Here is a 17,448-nt window from a genome sequence, read left to right as displayed (position 1 = left end):
CTAGGAACAGTGGGGTTAACTGGTCTAGGAACAGTGGGTTAACTGGTCTAGGAACAGTGGGGTTAACTGGTCTAGGAACAGTGGGTTAACTGGTCTAGGAACAGTGGGTTAACTGGTCTAGGAACAGTGGGGTTAACTGGTCTAGGAACAGTGGGTTAACTGGTCTAGGAACAGTGGGTTAACTGGTCTAGGAACAGTGGGTTAACTGGTCTAGGAACAGTGGGGTTAACTGGTCTAGGAACAGTGGGTTAACTGGTCTAGGAACAGTGGGGTTAACTGGTCTAGGAACAGTGGGTTAACTGGTCTAGGAACAGTGGGTTAACTGGTCTAGGAACAGTGGGGTTAACTGGTCTAGGAACAGTGGGTTAACTGGTCTAGGAACAGTGGGTTAACTGGTCTAGGAACAGTGGGGTTAACTGGTCTAGGAACAGTGGGTTAACTGGTCTAGGAACAGTGGGTTAACTGGTCTAGGAACAGTGGGGTTAACTGGTCTAGGAAAAGTGGGTTAACTGGTCTAGGAACAGTGGGTTAACTGGTCTAGGAACAGTGGGTTAACTGGTCTAGGAACAGTGGGGTTAACTGGTCTAGGAACAGTGGGTTAACTGGTCTAGGAACAGTGGGTTAACTGGTCTAGGAACAGTGGGTTAACTGGTCTAGGAACAGTGGGGTTAACTGCCTGTTCAGGGGCAGAACGACAGATTTGTACCTTGTCAGCTCAGGGATTCGAACTTGCAACCTTCCGGTTACTAGTCCAACGCTCTAACCACTAGGCTACCCTGCCGCCCCAAATTAGATTAATAGATTCATAGGCTGTGGATGCAAGGACTGACCATCCATCATATCAACATTATAGTTATAACCATGTTATGAGGCTATACAGGACTGACCATCCATGATATCAACATTATAGTTATAACCATGTTATGAGGCTATACAGGACTGACCATCCATTATAGTTATAACCATGTTATGAGGCTATACAGGACTGACCATCCATCAACATTATAGTTATAACCATGTTATGAGGCTATACAGGACTGACCATCCATTATAGTTATAACCATGTTATGAGGCTATACAGGACTGACCATCCATCATATCAACATTATAGTTATAACCATGTTATGAGGCTATACAGGACTGACCATCCATCAACATTATAGTTATAACCATGTTATGAGGCTATACAGGACTGACCATCCATCAACATTATAGTTATAACCATGTTATGAGGCTATACAGGACTGACCATCCATCAACATTATAGTTATAACCATGTTATGAGGCTATACAGTGTTTGTTTACATTGACCCTGTTTACAAACATTGGAGAAAAACAAGTTTATATTTTAGGTTGTCAGTTGAACGAAGCTCATGAGGCATTTATATACTATATTCTTCAACAATCAATGGATATGTTATAACCATGTTATATATACAGGACTATATATTATAGTTATATATATATATATATAGTTATAACCATATATATATATATATATATATGTTATATATATGACCATCCATATATATATATATAACCATCATTTTCAAGTCCAAACATTGATGTAGCAACTACAGATTGGTCCTTTTTCAAACGTGGACGAGTTTGAGCATGTGTCCGTTAGGCCTGTGACATTTTTTGAGAATCAGCACAAATTAGATTGAGCAATAAAAAGCCCCACTCGTGGCCTTCTTAAATGAAACTCGTTTTTGACAGCATGGAGCATCGATACCAGGATAAGTTGAGATGGGAGGAACTCCCTCAAACGTTTATTCCACAGGCTGGGATCCACACTATGTACCTGTTGCAAGCAGCAGTGTGATTCACATCACAGAGAACATCTGTGTGTGTGTCTCTGTGTGTGTCTCTGTGTGTGTCTCTGTGTGTGTGTGTGTGTGTGTGTGTGTGTGTGTGTGTGTGTGTGTGTGTGTGTGTGTGTGTGTGTGTGTGTGTGTGTGTGTGTGTGTGTGTGTGAGTGTGTGTGTGTCTTTATCCATGTGTGTGTGAGTGTGAGTGTGCGTGTGCGTGTGTGTGTGCGTGTGTGTGTGTGTGTGTGTGTGTGTGTGTGTGTGTCTCTGTGTGTGTGTGTGTGTGTGTGTGTGTGTGTGTGTGTGTGTGTGTGTGTGTGTGTGTGTGTGTGTGTGTGTGTGTGTGTGTGTGTGTGTGTGTGTGTGTGTGTGTATGTGTGTGTGAGTGTGAGTGTGAGTGTGCGTGTGCGTGCGTGCGTGCGTGCGTGCGTGTGCGTGTGTGTGTGCGTACGCTCACCATGAGCTACCCAGCCATGTCTACAGTGGTCACATATCCTGAGGTTGGTCTTGGCTGGTCTGAAACACTGACAGGTACAGTTCACCTGGGTACATCTGATCACCTGGGGAACGAGGAGGAAAAGAGATGACGAAGAAGAAGATTACATTTAGAGATGCTTTTATAGCTGCTTGTGGGACAAGAGGGAGTTAAAGTTACAGACACAGCATACCTGGTCCAAGTTGGGAGACATCTTCACCATATTACACCATCTTTGACCTTTAAGACTGTAGAAATAGATTATTACAACAGAATATACTATCTATTCCATTTCAAACATGAAAACTTTATTAACAAAATGATATATATCCATTTTCAGACATGCTGGTAAATTAGCTTGTATTGTTTTCGCTATCTATGGTGTGGTTCAATGACAGACATGTATTTGGTTTAAAATCTATCACATGATGGTTTCATTTCAGAGAGACAATTAATCATGTCTTTTTTTATAGTTAAATTATACATATCCACCTCTCTGATAAATACATAGTACTGATAGGTTTTCCAAAGTCAAAACGTAAAAAATAACTACATTTTTAATAAACAACATCAGTAGTAATATGAGATCTGTATGTAAACCATTTAGTTGTTTAGCAGATGCTCTTATCCAGAGTGACTTAAAGTTAGTCCGTTCATCATCAGATAGCTAGGTGGACCAGTCATAGTCAGTACATTCATCTCCAGATAGCTAGGTGGACCAGTCATAGTTAGTACATTCATCTTCAGATAGCTAGGTGGACCAGTCATAGTCAGTACATTCATCTTCAGATAGCTAGGTGGACCAGTCATAGTCAGTACATTCATCTCCAGATAGCTAGGTGGACCAGTCATAGTCAGTACATTCATCTCCAGATAGCTAGGTGGACCAGTCATAGTCAGTACATTCATCTCCAGATAGCTAGGTGGACCAGTCCTAGTCAGGACATTAATCTCCAGATAGCTAGGTGGACCAGTCATAGTCAGTACATTCATCTTCAGATAGCTAGGTGGACCAGTCATAGTCAGGACATTCATCTCCAGATAGCTAGGTGGACCAGTCATAGTCAGTACATTCATCTCCAGATAGCTAGGTGGACCAGTCATAGTCAGTACATTCATCTCCAGATAGCTAGGTGGACCAGTCATAGTCAGGACATTCATCTTCAGATAGCTAGGTGGACCAGTCATAGTCAGGACATTCATCTCCAGATAGCTAGGTGGACCAGTCATAGTCAGGACATTCATCTTCAGATAGCTAGGTGGACCAGTCATAGTCAGTACCTTCATCTCCAGATAGCTAGGTGGACCAGTCATAGTCAGTACATTCATCTCCAGATAGCTAGGTGGACCAGTCATAGTCAGTACATTCATCTCCAGATAGCTAGGTGGACCAGTCATAGTCAGTACCTTCATCTCCAGATAGCTAGGTGGACCAGTCATAGTCAGTACCTTCATCTTCAGATAGCTAGGTGGACCAGTCATAGTCAGTACCTTCATCTCCAGATAGCTAGGTGGACCAGTCATAGTCAGTACCTTCATCTCCAGATAGCTAGGTGGACCAGTCATAGTCAGTACATTCATCTCCAGATAGCTAGGTGGACCAGTCATAGTCAGTACCTTCATCTCCAGATAGCTAGGTGGACCAGTCATAGTCAGTACCTTCATCTCCAGATAGCTAGGTGAGACAACCACATATCACAGCCAAATACAGAGGAAATGAACATTCCAGCTTAACAATAGATATAATGCGCTTTGCAATTTTTTATTTCTTTTTAAGGACGTCTAAAATCTATGAATTAAACATCTGGAAACAGTAATATTTTACACACACTTGAAGGTACCCAGAAGCAATCATTTCTGATGAAAAAACACAACTGTGAAAAATGTGTCCTTTCATGGTAAGAATCCACAAACATTCAAAGCTTTAGTTTAGTTTACGCCACAGAAGAAAGCAACAATAAAACTAATCTATCGAGAAAAGAAACATTACACTTTATATAAAAAAAACTTTGCACATCATTTTAACAATTTAATTATACAACAATTTAGGCTAGAGTTCTCGATTATTTGTGGGCACACCCACGTGTCTTAAACTCACCTGTACGTTGGTGTCAGGGGTTTGCTGTCTCTTAGTGCCTCTCCTCTCTCCTGTTCTGGACTGTGTAGGCTAGAAGAATATGACAACTGCTTTTACTTCTCTCTCTCTCTCTGTATCTCTCTCTCTCTCTCTCTGTATCTCTCTCTCTCTCTGTCCTCTCTCTCTGTCTCTGTCTCTCTCTGTCTCTCTCTCTGTATCTCTCTCTCTCTCTCTGTATCTCTCTCTCTCTCTCTGTATCTCTCTCTCTCTCTCTCTGTCTCTCTCTCTCTGTCTCTCTCTCTCTGTCTCTCTCTCTCTGTCTCTCTCTCTGTCTCTCTCTCTCTGTATCTCTCTCTCTCTCTATATCTCTCTCTCTCTCCTTTTTTTGAGTCCCTAATCTTGGCTCCTCCCATTTAAATTTTGGGTGAGGATCTGGGATGTGAGACTGAGCCAAGAGAGAGAGAGAGAGAGAGAGAGAGCGTCTGTCTATGTACACTGATTGTGTGTGTGTGTATCAGTGGGCCATAGGGAGAAGGATATATACATTCAGAAAATATTCAGACTTTTTCCACATTTTATTACGTTAGATCCTTATTCTATAATTGATTTAATTGCCCCCCCCCCCTTATCAATCTAAACACGATACACTTTGATGCAGAAACAGGTTTTTAGAGAAAACCCGGAAATACCACATTTACATAAGTATTCAGACCTTTTAATCAGTGTTTTGTTGAAGCACCTTTGGCAGCAATTACAGCCTCGAGTCTTCTTGGGTATGATGCTACAAGCTTGGCACACCTGTATTTGGGGAGTTTCTCCCATTCTTCTCTGCAGATCCTCTCAAGCTCTGTCAGGTTGGATGGGGAGCGTCGCTGCACAGCTATTTTCAGGTCTCCAGAGATGTTAGATTGGGTTCAAGCTTCGGATGGGTGTTACGTCTAGCTTAGTTAGCGGTGCGCGCTAAATAGCGTTTCAATCGGTTACGTCACTTGCTCTGAGACCTTGAAGTAGTAGTTCCCCTCTGCAAGGGCCGCGGCTTTTGTGGAGCGATGGGTAACGATGCTTCGTGGGTGACTGTTGTCGATGTGTGCAGAAGGTCCCTGGTTCGCGCCCGGGTATGGGCGAGGGGACGGTTTAAAATTATACTGTTACATGGGCAACTCAAGGACATTCAGAGACTTGTCCCGAAGCCACTCCTCCGTTGTCCTGATGTGTGCTTAGGATCGTTGTCCTGTTGAAAGGTGAACCTTGACCAGAGTCTGAGGTCCTGAGCACTCTGGAGCAGGTTTTCATCAAGGATCTATCTGTGCTTGCTCTGCTCATCTTTCCCTCGATCCTGACTAGTCTCCCAGTCCCTGTCTCTGAAAAACATCCCCGCAGCATGATGCTGCCACCACCATGCTTCACCGTAGGGATTGTGCCACCACCATGCTTCACCGTAGGGAGGGTGCCAGGTTTCCTCCAGACGTGACGCTTGGCATTCAAGCCTTTTACAAAGGAGTGGCTTCCGTCAGAGTGACCATTGGTCCCAGGTCCCCTACCAACCCCCCCAAACCCCAGTTCCCCTACCAACCCCCATAACCCCAGGTCCCCTACCAACCCCAGGTCCCCTACCAACCCACCAAACCCCAGGTCCCCTACCAACCCCCTAACCCCAGTTCCCCTACCAACCCCCTAACCCCAGTTCCCCTACCAACCTCCCTAACCCCAGGTCCCCTACCAACCTCCCTAACCCCAGGTCCCCTACCAACCCCAGGTCCCCTACCAACCTCCCTAACCCCAGGTCCCCTACCAACCCCCTAACCCCAGTTCCCCTACCAACCCCCTAACCCCAGTTCCCCTACCAACCTCCCTAACCCCAGGTCCCCTACCAACCTCCCTAACCCCAGGTCCCCTACCAACCCCAGGTCCCCTACCAACCCCAGGTACCAACCCCCCCTACCAACCCCAGGTCCCCTACCAACCCCAGGTCCCCTACCAACCTCCCTAACCCCAGGTCCCCTACCAACCTCCCTAACCCCAGGTCCCCTACCAACCCCAGGTCCCCTACCAACCCCAGGTCCCCTACCAACCCCAGGTCCCCTACCAACCCCCTAACCCCAGTTCCCCTACCAACCTCCCTAACCCCAGGTCCCCTACCAACCTCCCTAACCCCAGGTCCCCTACCAACCCCAGGTCCCCTACCAACCCCAGGTCCCCTACCAACCTCCCTAACCCCAGGTCCCCTACCAACCGCCCTAACCCCAGGTCCCCTACCAACCGCCCCTAACCCCAGTTCCCCTACCAACCCCCATAACCCCAGGTCCCCTACCAACCCCAGGTCCCCTACCAACCTCCCTAACCCCAGGTCCCCTACCAACCTCCCTAACCCCAGGTCCCCTACCAACCGCCCTAACCCCAGTTCCCCTACCAACCCCCATAACCCCAGGTCCCCTACCAACCCCAGGTCCCCTACCAACCCCCCAAACCCCAGGTCCCCTACCAACCCCCTAACCCCAGTTCCCCTACCAACCTCCCTAACCCCAGGTCCCCTACCAACCTCCCTAACCCCAGGTCCCCTACCAACCCCAGGTCCCCTACCAACCCCAGGTACCAACCTCCCTAACCCCCCCTACCAACCCCAGGTCCCCCAACCCCAGGTCCCCTACCAACCCCAGGTCCCCTACCAACCCCAGGTCCCCTACCAACCCCAGGTCCCCTACCAACCAACCCCAGGTCCCCTACCAACCCCAGGTCCCAACCCCAGGTCCCCTACCAACCCCAGGTCCCCTACCAACCCCAGGTCCCCTACCAACCCCAGGTCCCCTACCAACCCCAGGTCCCCTCCCTAACCCCAGGTCCCCTACCAATAACCCCAGGTCCCCTACCAACCCCAGGTCCCCTACCAACCCCAGGTCCCCTACCAACCCCAGGTCCCCTACCAACCCCAGGTCCCCTACCAACCCCAGGTCCCCTACCAACCCCAGGTCCCCTACCAACCCCCCCACCAACCCCAGGTCCCCTACCAACCCCCTACCAACCCCAGGTCCCCTACCAACCCCAGGTCCCCTACCAACCCCAGGTCCCCTACCAACCTCCCTAACCCCAGGTCCCCTACCAACCCCAGGTCCCCTACCAACCCCAGGTACCAACCCCAGGTCCCCTACCAACCCCAGGTCCCCTACCAACCCCAGGTCCCCTACCAACCCCAACCCCCTACCAACCCCAGGTCCCCTACCAACCCCAGGTCCCCTACCAACCCCAGGTCCCCCCAAACCCCAGGTCCCCTACCAACCCCCTAACCCCAGTTCCCCTACCAACCTCCCCCTAACCCCAGGTCCCCTACCAACCTCCCTAACCCCAGGTCCCCTACCAACCCCAGGTCCCCTACCAACCTCCCCCCAGGTCCCCTACCAACCTCCCTAACCCCAGGTCCCCTACCAACCCCAGGTCCCCTACCAACCCCAGGTCCCCTACCAACCCCAGATCCCTACCAACCCCAGGTCCCCTACCAACCCCAGGTCCCCTACCAACCCCAGGTCCCCTACCAACCCCAGGTCCCCTACCAACCCCAGGTCCCCTACTACCAACCCCAGGTCCCCTACCAACCCCAGGTCCCCTACCAACCCCAGGTCCCCTACCAACCCCAGGTCCCCTACCAACCCCAGGTCCCCTACCAACCCCAGGTCCCCTACCAACCCCAGGTCCCCTACCAACCCCAGGTCCCCTACCAACCCCAGGTCCCCTACCAACCCCAGGTCCCCTACCAACCCCAGGTCCCCTACCAACCCCAGGTCCCCCTACCAACCCCAGGTCCCTACCAACCCCAGGTCCCCTACCAACCGCCCCTAACCCCAGGTCCCCTACCAACCCCAGGTCCCCTACCAACCCCAGGTCCCCCCAGGTCCCCCAACCCCAGGTCCCCTACCAACCCCAGGTCCCCTACCAACCCCAGGTCCCCTACCAACCCCAGGTCCCCTACCAACCCCAGGTCCCCTACCAACCCCAGGTCCCCTACCAACCCCAGGTCCCCTAACCAACCCCAGTTCCCCTACCAACCCCAGGTCCCCATAACCCCAGGTCCCCTACCAACCCCAGGTCCCCTACCAACCCCCCCCAAACCCCAGGTCCCCTACCAACCCCAGGTCCCCTACCAACCCCAGGTCCCCTACCAACCCCAGGTCCCTACCAACCCCAGGTCCCCTACCAACCCCAGGTCCCCTACCAACCCCAGGTCCCCTACCAACCCCAGGTCCCCTACCAACCCCAGGTCCCCTACCAACCCCAGGTCCCCTACCAACCCCAGGTCCCCTACCAACCCCAGGTCCCCTACCAACCCCAGGTCCCCTACCAACCCCAGGTCCCCTACCAACCCCAGGTCCCCTACCAACCCCAGGTCCCCTACCAACCCCAGGTCCCCTACCAACCCCAGGTCCCCTACCAACCCCAGGTCCCCTACCAACCCCAGGTCCCCTACCAACCCCAGGTCCCCTACCAACCCCAGGTCCCCTACCAACCCCAGGTCCCCTACCAACCCCAGGTCCCCTACCAACCCCAGGTCCCCTACCAACCCCAGGTCCCCTACCAACCCCAGGTCCCCTACCAACCCCAGGTCCCCTACCAACCCCAGGTCCCCTACCAACCCCAGGTCCCCTACCAACCCCAGGTCCCCTACCAACCCCAGGTCCCCTACCAACCCCAGGTCCCCTACCAACCCCAGGTCCCCTACCAACCCCAGGTCCCCTACCAACCCCAGGTCCCCTACCAACCCCAGGTCCCCCCAACCCCCAACCCCAGGTCCCCTACCAACCCCAGGTCCCCTACCAACCCCAGGTCCCCTACCAACCCCAGGTCCCCTACCAACCCCAGGTCCCTACCAACCCCAGGTCCCCTACCAACCCCAGGTCCCCTACCAACCCCAGGTCCCCTACCAACCCCAGGTCCCCTACCAACCCCAGGTCCCCTACCCCCCAACCCCAGGTCCCCTACCAACCCCAGGTCCCCTACCAACCCCAGTTCCCCTACCAACCCCAGGTCCCCTAACCCCAGGTCCCCTACCAACCCCAGGTCCCCTACCAACCCCAGGTCCCCTACCAACCCCAGGTCCCCTACCAACCCCAGGTCCCCTACCAACCCCAGGTCCCCTAACCCCAGGTCCCCTACCAACCCCAGGTCCCCTACCAACCCCAGGTCCCCTACCAACCCCAGGTCCCCTACCAACCCCAGGTCCCCTACCAACCCCAGGTCCCTACTACCAACCCCAGGTCCCCTACCAACCCCAGGTCCCCTAACCCCAGGTCCCCTACCAACCCCAGGTCCCCTACCAACCCCAGGTCCCCTACCAACCCCAGGTCCCCTACCAACCCCAGGTCCCCTACCAACCCCAGGTCCCCTACCAACCTCCCAACCCCAGGTCCCCTACCAACCCCAGGTCCCCTACCAACCCCAGGTCCCCTACCAACCCCAGGTCCCCTACCAACCCCAGGTCCCCTACCAACCCCAGGTCCCCTACCAACCCCAGGTCCCCTACCAACCCCAGGTCCCCTACCAACCCCAGGTCCCCTACCAACCCCAGGTCCCCTACCAACCCCAGGTCCCCTACCAACCCCAGGTCCCCTACCAACCCCAGGTCCCCTACCAACCCCAGGTCCCCTACCAACCCCAGGTCCCCTACCAACCCCAGGTCCCCTACCAACCCCAGGTCCCCTACCAACCCCAGGTCCCCTACCAACCTCCCTAACCCCAGGTCCCCTACCAACCCCAGGTCCCCTACCAACCCCAGGTCCCCACTACCACCCCCCAGGTCCCCACCCACCCCCCAGGTCCCCTACCAACCCCAGGTCCCCTACCAACCCCAGGTCCCCTACCAACCCCAGGTCCCCTACCAACCCCAGGTCCCCTACCAACCCCAGGTCCCCACCAACCCCAGGTCCCCACCAACCCCTCACCCACTAACCCCAGGTCCCCTACCAACCCCAGGTCCCCTACCAACCCCAGGTCCCCTACTACCAACCCCAGGTCCCCTGAAATTGTTTCAGAACCCACCCACCCACCAAGTTTAGGTATTAAATCCACACCACCCCACCCCAACTCACCCACCCACCCACCCACCCACCCACCCACCCCCACCCACCCACCCACCCACCCACCCACCCACCCACCCACCCACTCACCCACCACCCACCCACCCACCCACCCACCCACCCACCCACTCACCCACCCACCCACCCACCCACCCACCCACCCACCCACCCACCCACCCACCCACCCACCCACCCACCCACCCCCACCCCCACCACCCACCCACCCACCCACCCACCCACCCACCCACCCACCCACCCACCCACCACCCACCCACCCACCCACCCACCCACCCACCCACTCACCCACTCACCCACCCACCCACCCACCCACCCACCCACTCACCCACCCACCCACCCACCCACCCACTCACCCACCCACCCACCCACCCACCCACCCACCCACACCCACCCACTCACCCACCCACTCACCCACCCACCCACCCACCCACTCACCCACCCACCCACCCACCCACCCACCCACCCACCCACCCACTCACCCACCCACCCACCCACCCACCCACCCACCCACCCACCCACCCTCAGGGGGACGGAGAGCGGAGTAAGCCCGCCCCTAGGCCAACTCATTGAAACCTCCCTGAGGAACGTTGGAAACGCTGACATCATGAAGATGACATCGCTTTGAAGAGGCAATGTCCACAATGACACACTATTCCCTTTATAGTGCACTACCTTAGACCCTATTCCCTATTTGGTGCACTACCTTACACCAGAGGGACTATATAGAAAATAAGGGGCCAATCAGGACACATCCAGAGAGAGAGGGAGTAGGAGGGAGAGAGAGAGAGAGAGAGAGAGAGAGAGAGAGAGAGAGAGAGAGAGAGAGAGAGGAGATGGGAGAGGGAGACAGAGATGGGAGAGGACAAAGAGAGACAACTCAGGCATTCCGCCTGTAGCGCAAACTTTTCTTCACTTCTAAATGTACTGTGAATGCAAAATAAAAACTTTACTTGAATTTGACCCCCTGAGAATAACCTTGGTTTCTCAGCCTAACGTGCCTCTAGGTACGAGCTATAGACAGACAGGTATAAGATTAGATGATGACAAGAGACCAGGGACTGGGGCCTTCCTATCCTCACAGCTCTCTCTCTCCATATTCACTTTTTTTTTATCAATCTTGCTAACTTAAACTTTCTGTTCTTCCAAGGTGGACAGGACTTATCCTCTGCTATAAGGAAGGAGAGAGGGAAGGATAGAGGAATCGATAGATGGAGAGATAAAGGGATATATGGAGTGAATGATAGAGAGAGGGATAGAGGTATGGATAGAGGAATAGAGAGAGGGATAGAGGCATAGATAGAGTGATAGAGAGAGGGCAGGATAGAGGGAGAGAGAGTGAAGGAGAGGGGGAGAGGGAGAGAAGGATAGAGAGAGGTGTAGAGGGATGGAGAGAGAGGGGTAGAGGGAGAGAAGGATAGAGAGAGGGGTAGCGGGAGAGAGGGAGAGAAGGATAGAGAGAGGGGTAGAGGGAGGGAGGGAGAGAGAGGGGTAGAGGGAGAGAGGGAGGGAAGGATAGAGAGAGGGGTAGAGGGAGAGACGGAGGGAAGGATAGAGAGAGGGGTAGAGGGAGGGAGGGAGAGAGAGGGGTAGAGGGAGAGAGGGAGGGAAGGATAGAGAGAGGGGTAGAGGGAGAGACGGAGGGAAGGATAGAGAGAGGGGTAGAGGGAGAGAGGGAGGGAAGGATAGAGGGATAGATAGAGGGAGAGATAAAAGGGAGAGAGGAAGTCACATAGCTTGAGTCCTTGATGACACAATAATGTAAATGTTCCCTGGTTCCACCTGGACCTCAGATCCCTGTGATGGGGAGAGGGGGAATCTAATAACTGTGATGGGGAGAGGGGGAATCTAATAACTGTGACAGTGGGGTAGTTGGCCCAGGGCCCTAACTAATTGGCCCGTGGCCCTAACTCATTGGCCCGTGGCCCAGGGCCCTAACTAATTGGCCCGTGGCCCTAACTCATTGGGGCGGCAGGGTAGCCTAGTGGTTAGAGTGTTGGACTAGTAACCGGAAGGTTGCAAGTTCAAACCCCGAGCTGACAAGCTACAAATCTGTCGTTCTGCCTCTGAACAGGCAGTTAACCCACTGTTCCTAGGCCGTCATTGAAAATAAGAATTTGTTCTTAACTGACTTGCCTAGTAAAATAAGGGTAAAAAAAAAAAAAATTGGCCCGTGGCCCAGGGCCCTAACTCATTGGCCCGTGGCCCTAACTCATTGGCCCGTTTCCCAGGGCCCTAACTCACTGGCCCGTTTCCCAGGGCCCTAACTCACTGGCCTGTTTCCCAGGGCCTTAACTCACTGGCCCGTTTCCCATGGTCCTAACTCATTGGCCCGTGGCCCTAACTTATTGGCCCGTTTCCCAGGGCCCTAACTCACTGGCCTGTTTCCCAGGGCCTTAACTCACTGGTCCTAACTCATTGGCCCGTTTCCCAGGGCCCTAACTCATTGGCCCGTTTCCCAGGGCCCTAACTCATTGGCCTAGGGCCTTTACTCTGAGTACACATTAGAAACTGCATGAAAATCCTTTTTATTTTTGTTACCTCTGTCTCTCTCTCCTCCCCCTTTCTCTAACCTCTCTGTCTCTCTCTCCTCCCCCTTTCTCTAACCTCTCTGTCTCTCTCTCCTCCCCCTTTCTCTAACCTCTGTCTCTCTCCTCTCCCTTTCTCTAACCTCTCTCTCTCCCCTTTCTCTATCCCTCTGTCTCTCTCTCTCTCCCTTTCTCTAACCCTCTGTCTTCTCCTCCCCTCTAACCTCTCTGTCTCTCTCTCCTCCCCCTTTCTCTAATCTCTCCTCTCCCTTTCTCTAACCTCTCTGTCTCTCTCTCCTCTCCCTTTCTCTATCCTCTCTGTCTCTCTCTCCTCTCCCTTTCTCTAACCTCTCTGTCCTTTCTTTCTCTAACCTCTCTGTCTCTCCCCCTTTCTCTCCTCTCCCTTTCTCTAACCTCTCTGTCCTCCCCCTTTCTCTATCCTCTCTGTCTCTCTCCCCCCTTTCTCTAACCTCTCTGTCTCTCTCTACTCTCCCTTTCTCTAACCTCTCCTCTCCCTTTCTCTAACCTCTCTGTCTCTCTCTCCTCCCCCTTTCTCTATCCTCTCTGTCTCTCTCTCCTCTCCCTTTCTCTAACCTCTCTGTCCTCCCCCTTTCTCTAACCTCTGTCTCTCTCTCCTCTCCCTTTCTCTAACCTCTCTGTCCTCTCCCTTTCTCTAACCTCTCTGTCTCTCTCTCCTCTCCCTTTCTCTAACCTCTTTGTCTCTCTCTCCTCTCTCTTTCTCTAACCTCTGTCTCTCTCTCCTCTCCCTTTCTCTAACCTCTCTGTCTCTCTCTCCTCCCCCTTTCTCTATCCTCTCTGTCTCTCTCTCCTCCCCCTTTCTCTAACCTCTCTGTCCTCCCCCTTTCTCTAACCTCTCTGTCCTCTCCCTTTCTCTAACCTCTCTGTCTTTCTCTAACCTCTCTCTCTCCTCTCCCTTTCTCCTCTTTGTCTTTCTCTAACCTCTCTCTCTCTCTCTCTCCTCCCCCTCCCTTTCTCTAACCTCTCTGTCTCTCTCTCCTCCCCCTTTCTCTAACCTCTCTGTCTCTCTCCTCCCCCTTTCTCTAACCTCTCTGTCTCTCTCTCCTCTCCCTTTCTCTAACCTCTCTGTCTCTCTCTCCTCTCCCTTTCTCTAACCTCTCTGTCTCTCTCTCCTCCCCCTTTCTCTAACCTCTCTGTCTCTCTCTCCTCTCCCTTTCTCTACTTTCTCCCTACTAATTAATCTTAGAGCTCCAATGGGGTCAAACAAGCTGCTCTATCAGGGGCTCGTTCATGTCGTTAGTCCCTTTACCTGACTCTATGGGAGCACAGGTGACCAGCCAACATAGGTAGAGAGCGAAGAGAGAGACAGACACCGAGAGAGACAGACACATAGAGAGAGAGAGAGAGTTTGCAGAGGATCCAATTTGACATCACAGTAATCACTAGGGGGATGTGTGTGAGTAAGAGAGAGAGAGAGAGAGAGAGAGAGAGAGAGAGAGAGAGAGAGAGAGAGAGAGAGAGAGAGAGATGGGAGAGAGAGAGAGAGAGAGAGAGAGAGAGATGGGAGAGACAGAGAGAGAGAGAGACAGAGAGAGAGAGAGAGAGAGAGAGAGAGAGAGAGAGAGAGAGAGAGAGAGAGAGAGAGAGAGAGAGAGATTGTGTGTGGTCGAGTGGTGGGTAGTCTGATCCTAAACACTCCATTCAGCTTCAATTTTTATAAGAGCATCACACATTACCAAGTGATCAAGGACAGGAAGTTAGGAAACATGTCACTGTAAATGAGTTCATATTAACTCAGATAATCCCTGTTCTACGTGGAAGATACAGGAACCAGCCGTATTCTGTACAAGGAAAGATTTCTCCTGACATGAAATCAGAGGTTAAAGTATTTAGAGGTTTAATCCCCTCAAACATGTCCTTAATATGGCAATATATGAATAGACTATTTACTGTGGTAGTACTAGGGGTATCCATGGAGGAGAGGAGAGGTGTGGTAGTACTAGGGGTATCCATGGAGGAGAGGTGTGGTAGTACTAGGGGTATCCATGGAGGAGAGGTGTGGTAGTACTAGGTACTAGGGGTATCCATGGAGGAGAAGTGTGGTAGTACTAGGGGTATCCATAGAGGAGAGGTGTGGTAGTACTAGAGGTATCCATGGAGGAGAGGTGTGGTAGTACTAGAGGTATCCATGGAGGAGAGGTGTGGTAGTACTAGAGGTATCCATGGAGGAGAGGTGTGGTAGTACTAGTGGTATCCATAGAGGAGAGGTGTGGTAGTACTAGAGGTATCCATAGAGGAGAGGTGTGGTAGTACTAGAGGTATCCATAGAGGAGAGGTGTGGTAGTACTAGAGGTATCCATGGAGGAGAGGTGTGGTAGTACTAGAGGTATCCATGGAGGAGAGGTGTGGTAGTACTAGTGGTATCCATAGAGGAGAGGTGTGGTAGTACTAGAGGTATCCATAGAGGAGAGGTGTGGTAGTACTAGAGGTATCCATGGAGGAGAGGTGTGGTAGTACTAGAGGTATCCATAGAGGAGAGGTGTGGTAGTACTAGAGGTATCCATAGAGGAGAGGTGTGGTAGTACTAGGGGTATCCATAGAGGAGAGGAGAGGTGTGGTAGTACTAGAGGTATCCATGGAGGAGAGGTGTGGTAGTACTAGAGGTATCCATAGAGGAGAGGAGAGATGTGGTAGTACTAGAGTTATCCATAGAGGAGAGGTGTGGTAGTACTAGGGGTATCCATAGAGGAGAGGTGTGGTAGTACTAGAGGTATCCATAGAGGAGAGGTGTGGTAGTACTAGAGGTAACCATAGAGGAGAGGTGTGGTAGTACTAGAGGTATCCATAGAGGAGAGATGTGGTAGTACTAGAGGTATCCATGGAGGAGAGGTGTGGTAGTACTAGGGGTATCCATAGAGGAGAGGTGTGGTAGTACTAGAGGTATCCATGGAGGAGAGGTGTGGTAGTACTAGGGGTATCCATGGAGGAGAGGAGAGGTGTGGTAGTACTAGAGGTATCCATGGAGGAGAGGTGTGGTAGTACTAGGGGTATCCATGGAGGAGAGGAGAGATGTGGTAGTACTAGGGGTATCCATGGAGGAGAGGTGTGGTAGTACTAGAGGTATCCATAGAGGAGAGATGTGCTAGTACTAGAGGTATCCATGGAGGAGAGGTGTGGTAGTACTAGAGGTATCCATGGAGGAGAGGTGTGGTAGTACTAGAGGTATCCATGGAGGAGAGGTGTGGTAGTACTAGAGGTATCCATGGAGGAGAGGTGTGGTAGTACTAGAGGTATCCATGGAGGAGAGGTGTGGTAGTACTAGAGGTATCCATGGAGGAGAGGTGTGGTAGTACTAGAGGTATCCATGGAGGAGAGGTGTGGTAGTACTAGAGGTATCCATGGAGGAGAGGTGTGGTAGTACTAGAGGTATCCATGGAGGAGAGGTGTGGTAGTACTAGAGGTATCCATGGAGGAGAGGTGTGGTAGTACTAGAGGTATCCATGGAGGAGAGGTGTGGTAGTACTAGAGGTATCCATGGAGGAGAGGTGTGGTAGTACTAGAGGTATCCATGGAGGAGAGGTGTGGTAGTACTAGAGGTATCCATAGAGGAGAGGTGTGGTAGTACTAGAGGTATCCATGGAGGAGAGGTGTGGTAGTACTAGGGGTATCCATGGAGGAGAGGTGTGGTAGTACTAGAGGTATCCATGGAGGAGAGGTGTGGTAGTACTAGAGGTATCCATGGAGGAGAGGTGTGGTAGTACTAGAGGTATCCATGGAGGAGAGGTGTGGTAGTACTAGAGGTATCCATGGAGGAGAGGTGTGGTAGTACTAGAGGTATCCATAGAGGAGAGGTGTGGTAGTACTAGAGGTATCCATAGAGGAGAGGTGTGGTAGTACTAGAGGTATCCATAGAGGAGAGGAGAGGTGTGGTAGTACTAGAGGTATCCATAGAGGAGAGGTGTGGTAGTACTAGAGGTATCCATAGAGGAGAGGAGAGGTGTGGTAGTACTAGAGGTATCCATAGAGGAGAGGAGAGATGTGGTAGTACTAGAGGTATCCATAGAGGAGAGGAGAGGTGTGGTAGTACTAGAGGTATCCATAGAGGAGAGGAGAGATGTGGTACACACACACACACACACACACACACACACACACACACACACACACACACACACACACACACACACACACACACACACACACACACACACACACACACACACACACACACACACACACACACACACACACACACACACACACACACAGTGAGGTGACAGTAGCAGGCTGGCTGAGGGCAGGTGGTTGGGGACAGGTACAGACACCCCCGCTCTGTCTCAGGACAGACAGGTAGACAGATCATCAAGTCACAAGCTCTGAGCTACAGACACAGAACCAGCTGTGGGACTGACTAGAACAGGGGATGTATGCAAATTAAAATATCTGACATGTATTGAATGTTGCTTCGACACACACAGTGACTACAAGCCATAGGAGATCA

At 52.2% G+C, this 17,448-nt stretch overlaps 1 protein-coding gene across 1 annotated transcript in view; it reads right to left on the bottom strand.

Annotated features, from left to right (window-relative positions):
- The window catches only part of LOC124008829 (zinc finger protein basonuclin-2-like), a 15,768-nt gene extending 13,153 nt beyond the window's left edge, over window positions 1-2,615 (bottom strand). The window contains exons 1-2 of the mRNA XM_046320400.1: window positions 2,480-2,615; window positions 2,269-2,371 (exon numbers count right to left, since the gene is read on the bottom strand). Coding sequence (XP_046176356.1) covers window positions 2,269-2,371; window positions 2,480-2,509 — 133 coding nt within the window. The 5' untranslated portion in view covers window positions 2,510-2,615. The remainder of the gene's footprint in view (window positions 1-2,268; window positions 2,372-2,479) is intronic.
- Between the last annotated feature and the right edge of the window lie 14,833 nt (window positions 2,616-17,448).

This window comes from Oncorhynchus gorbuscha, linkage group LG21 (assembly GCF_021184085.1).
Source record: "Oncorhynchus gorbuscha isolate QuinsamMale2020 ecotype Even-year linkage group LG21, OgorEven_v1.0, whole genome shotgun sequence".
NCBI classification, from domain to species: Eukaryota; Metazoa; Chordata; class Actinopteri; order Salmoniformes; family Salmonidae; genus Oncorhynchus; species Oncorhynchus gorbuscha.
Note: the sequence above shows the minus strand (reverse complement) of the source record. Positions and strands in the feature narration are given on the sequence as shown.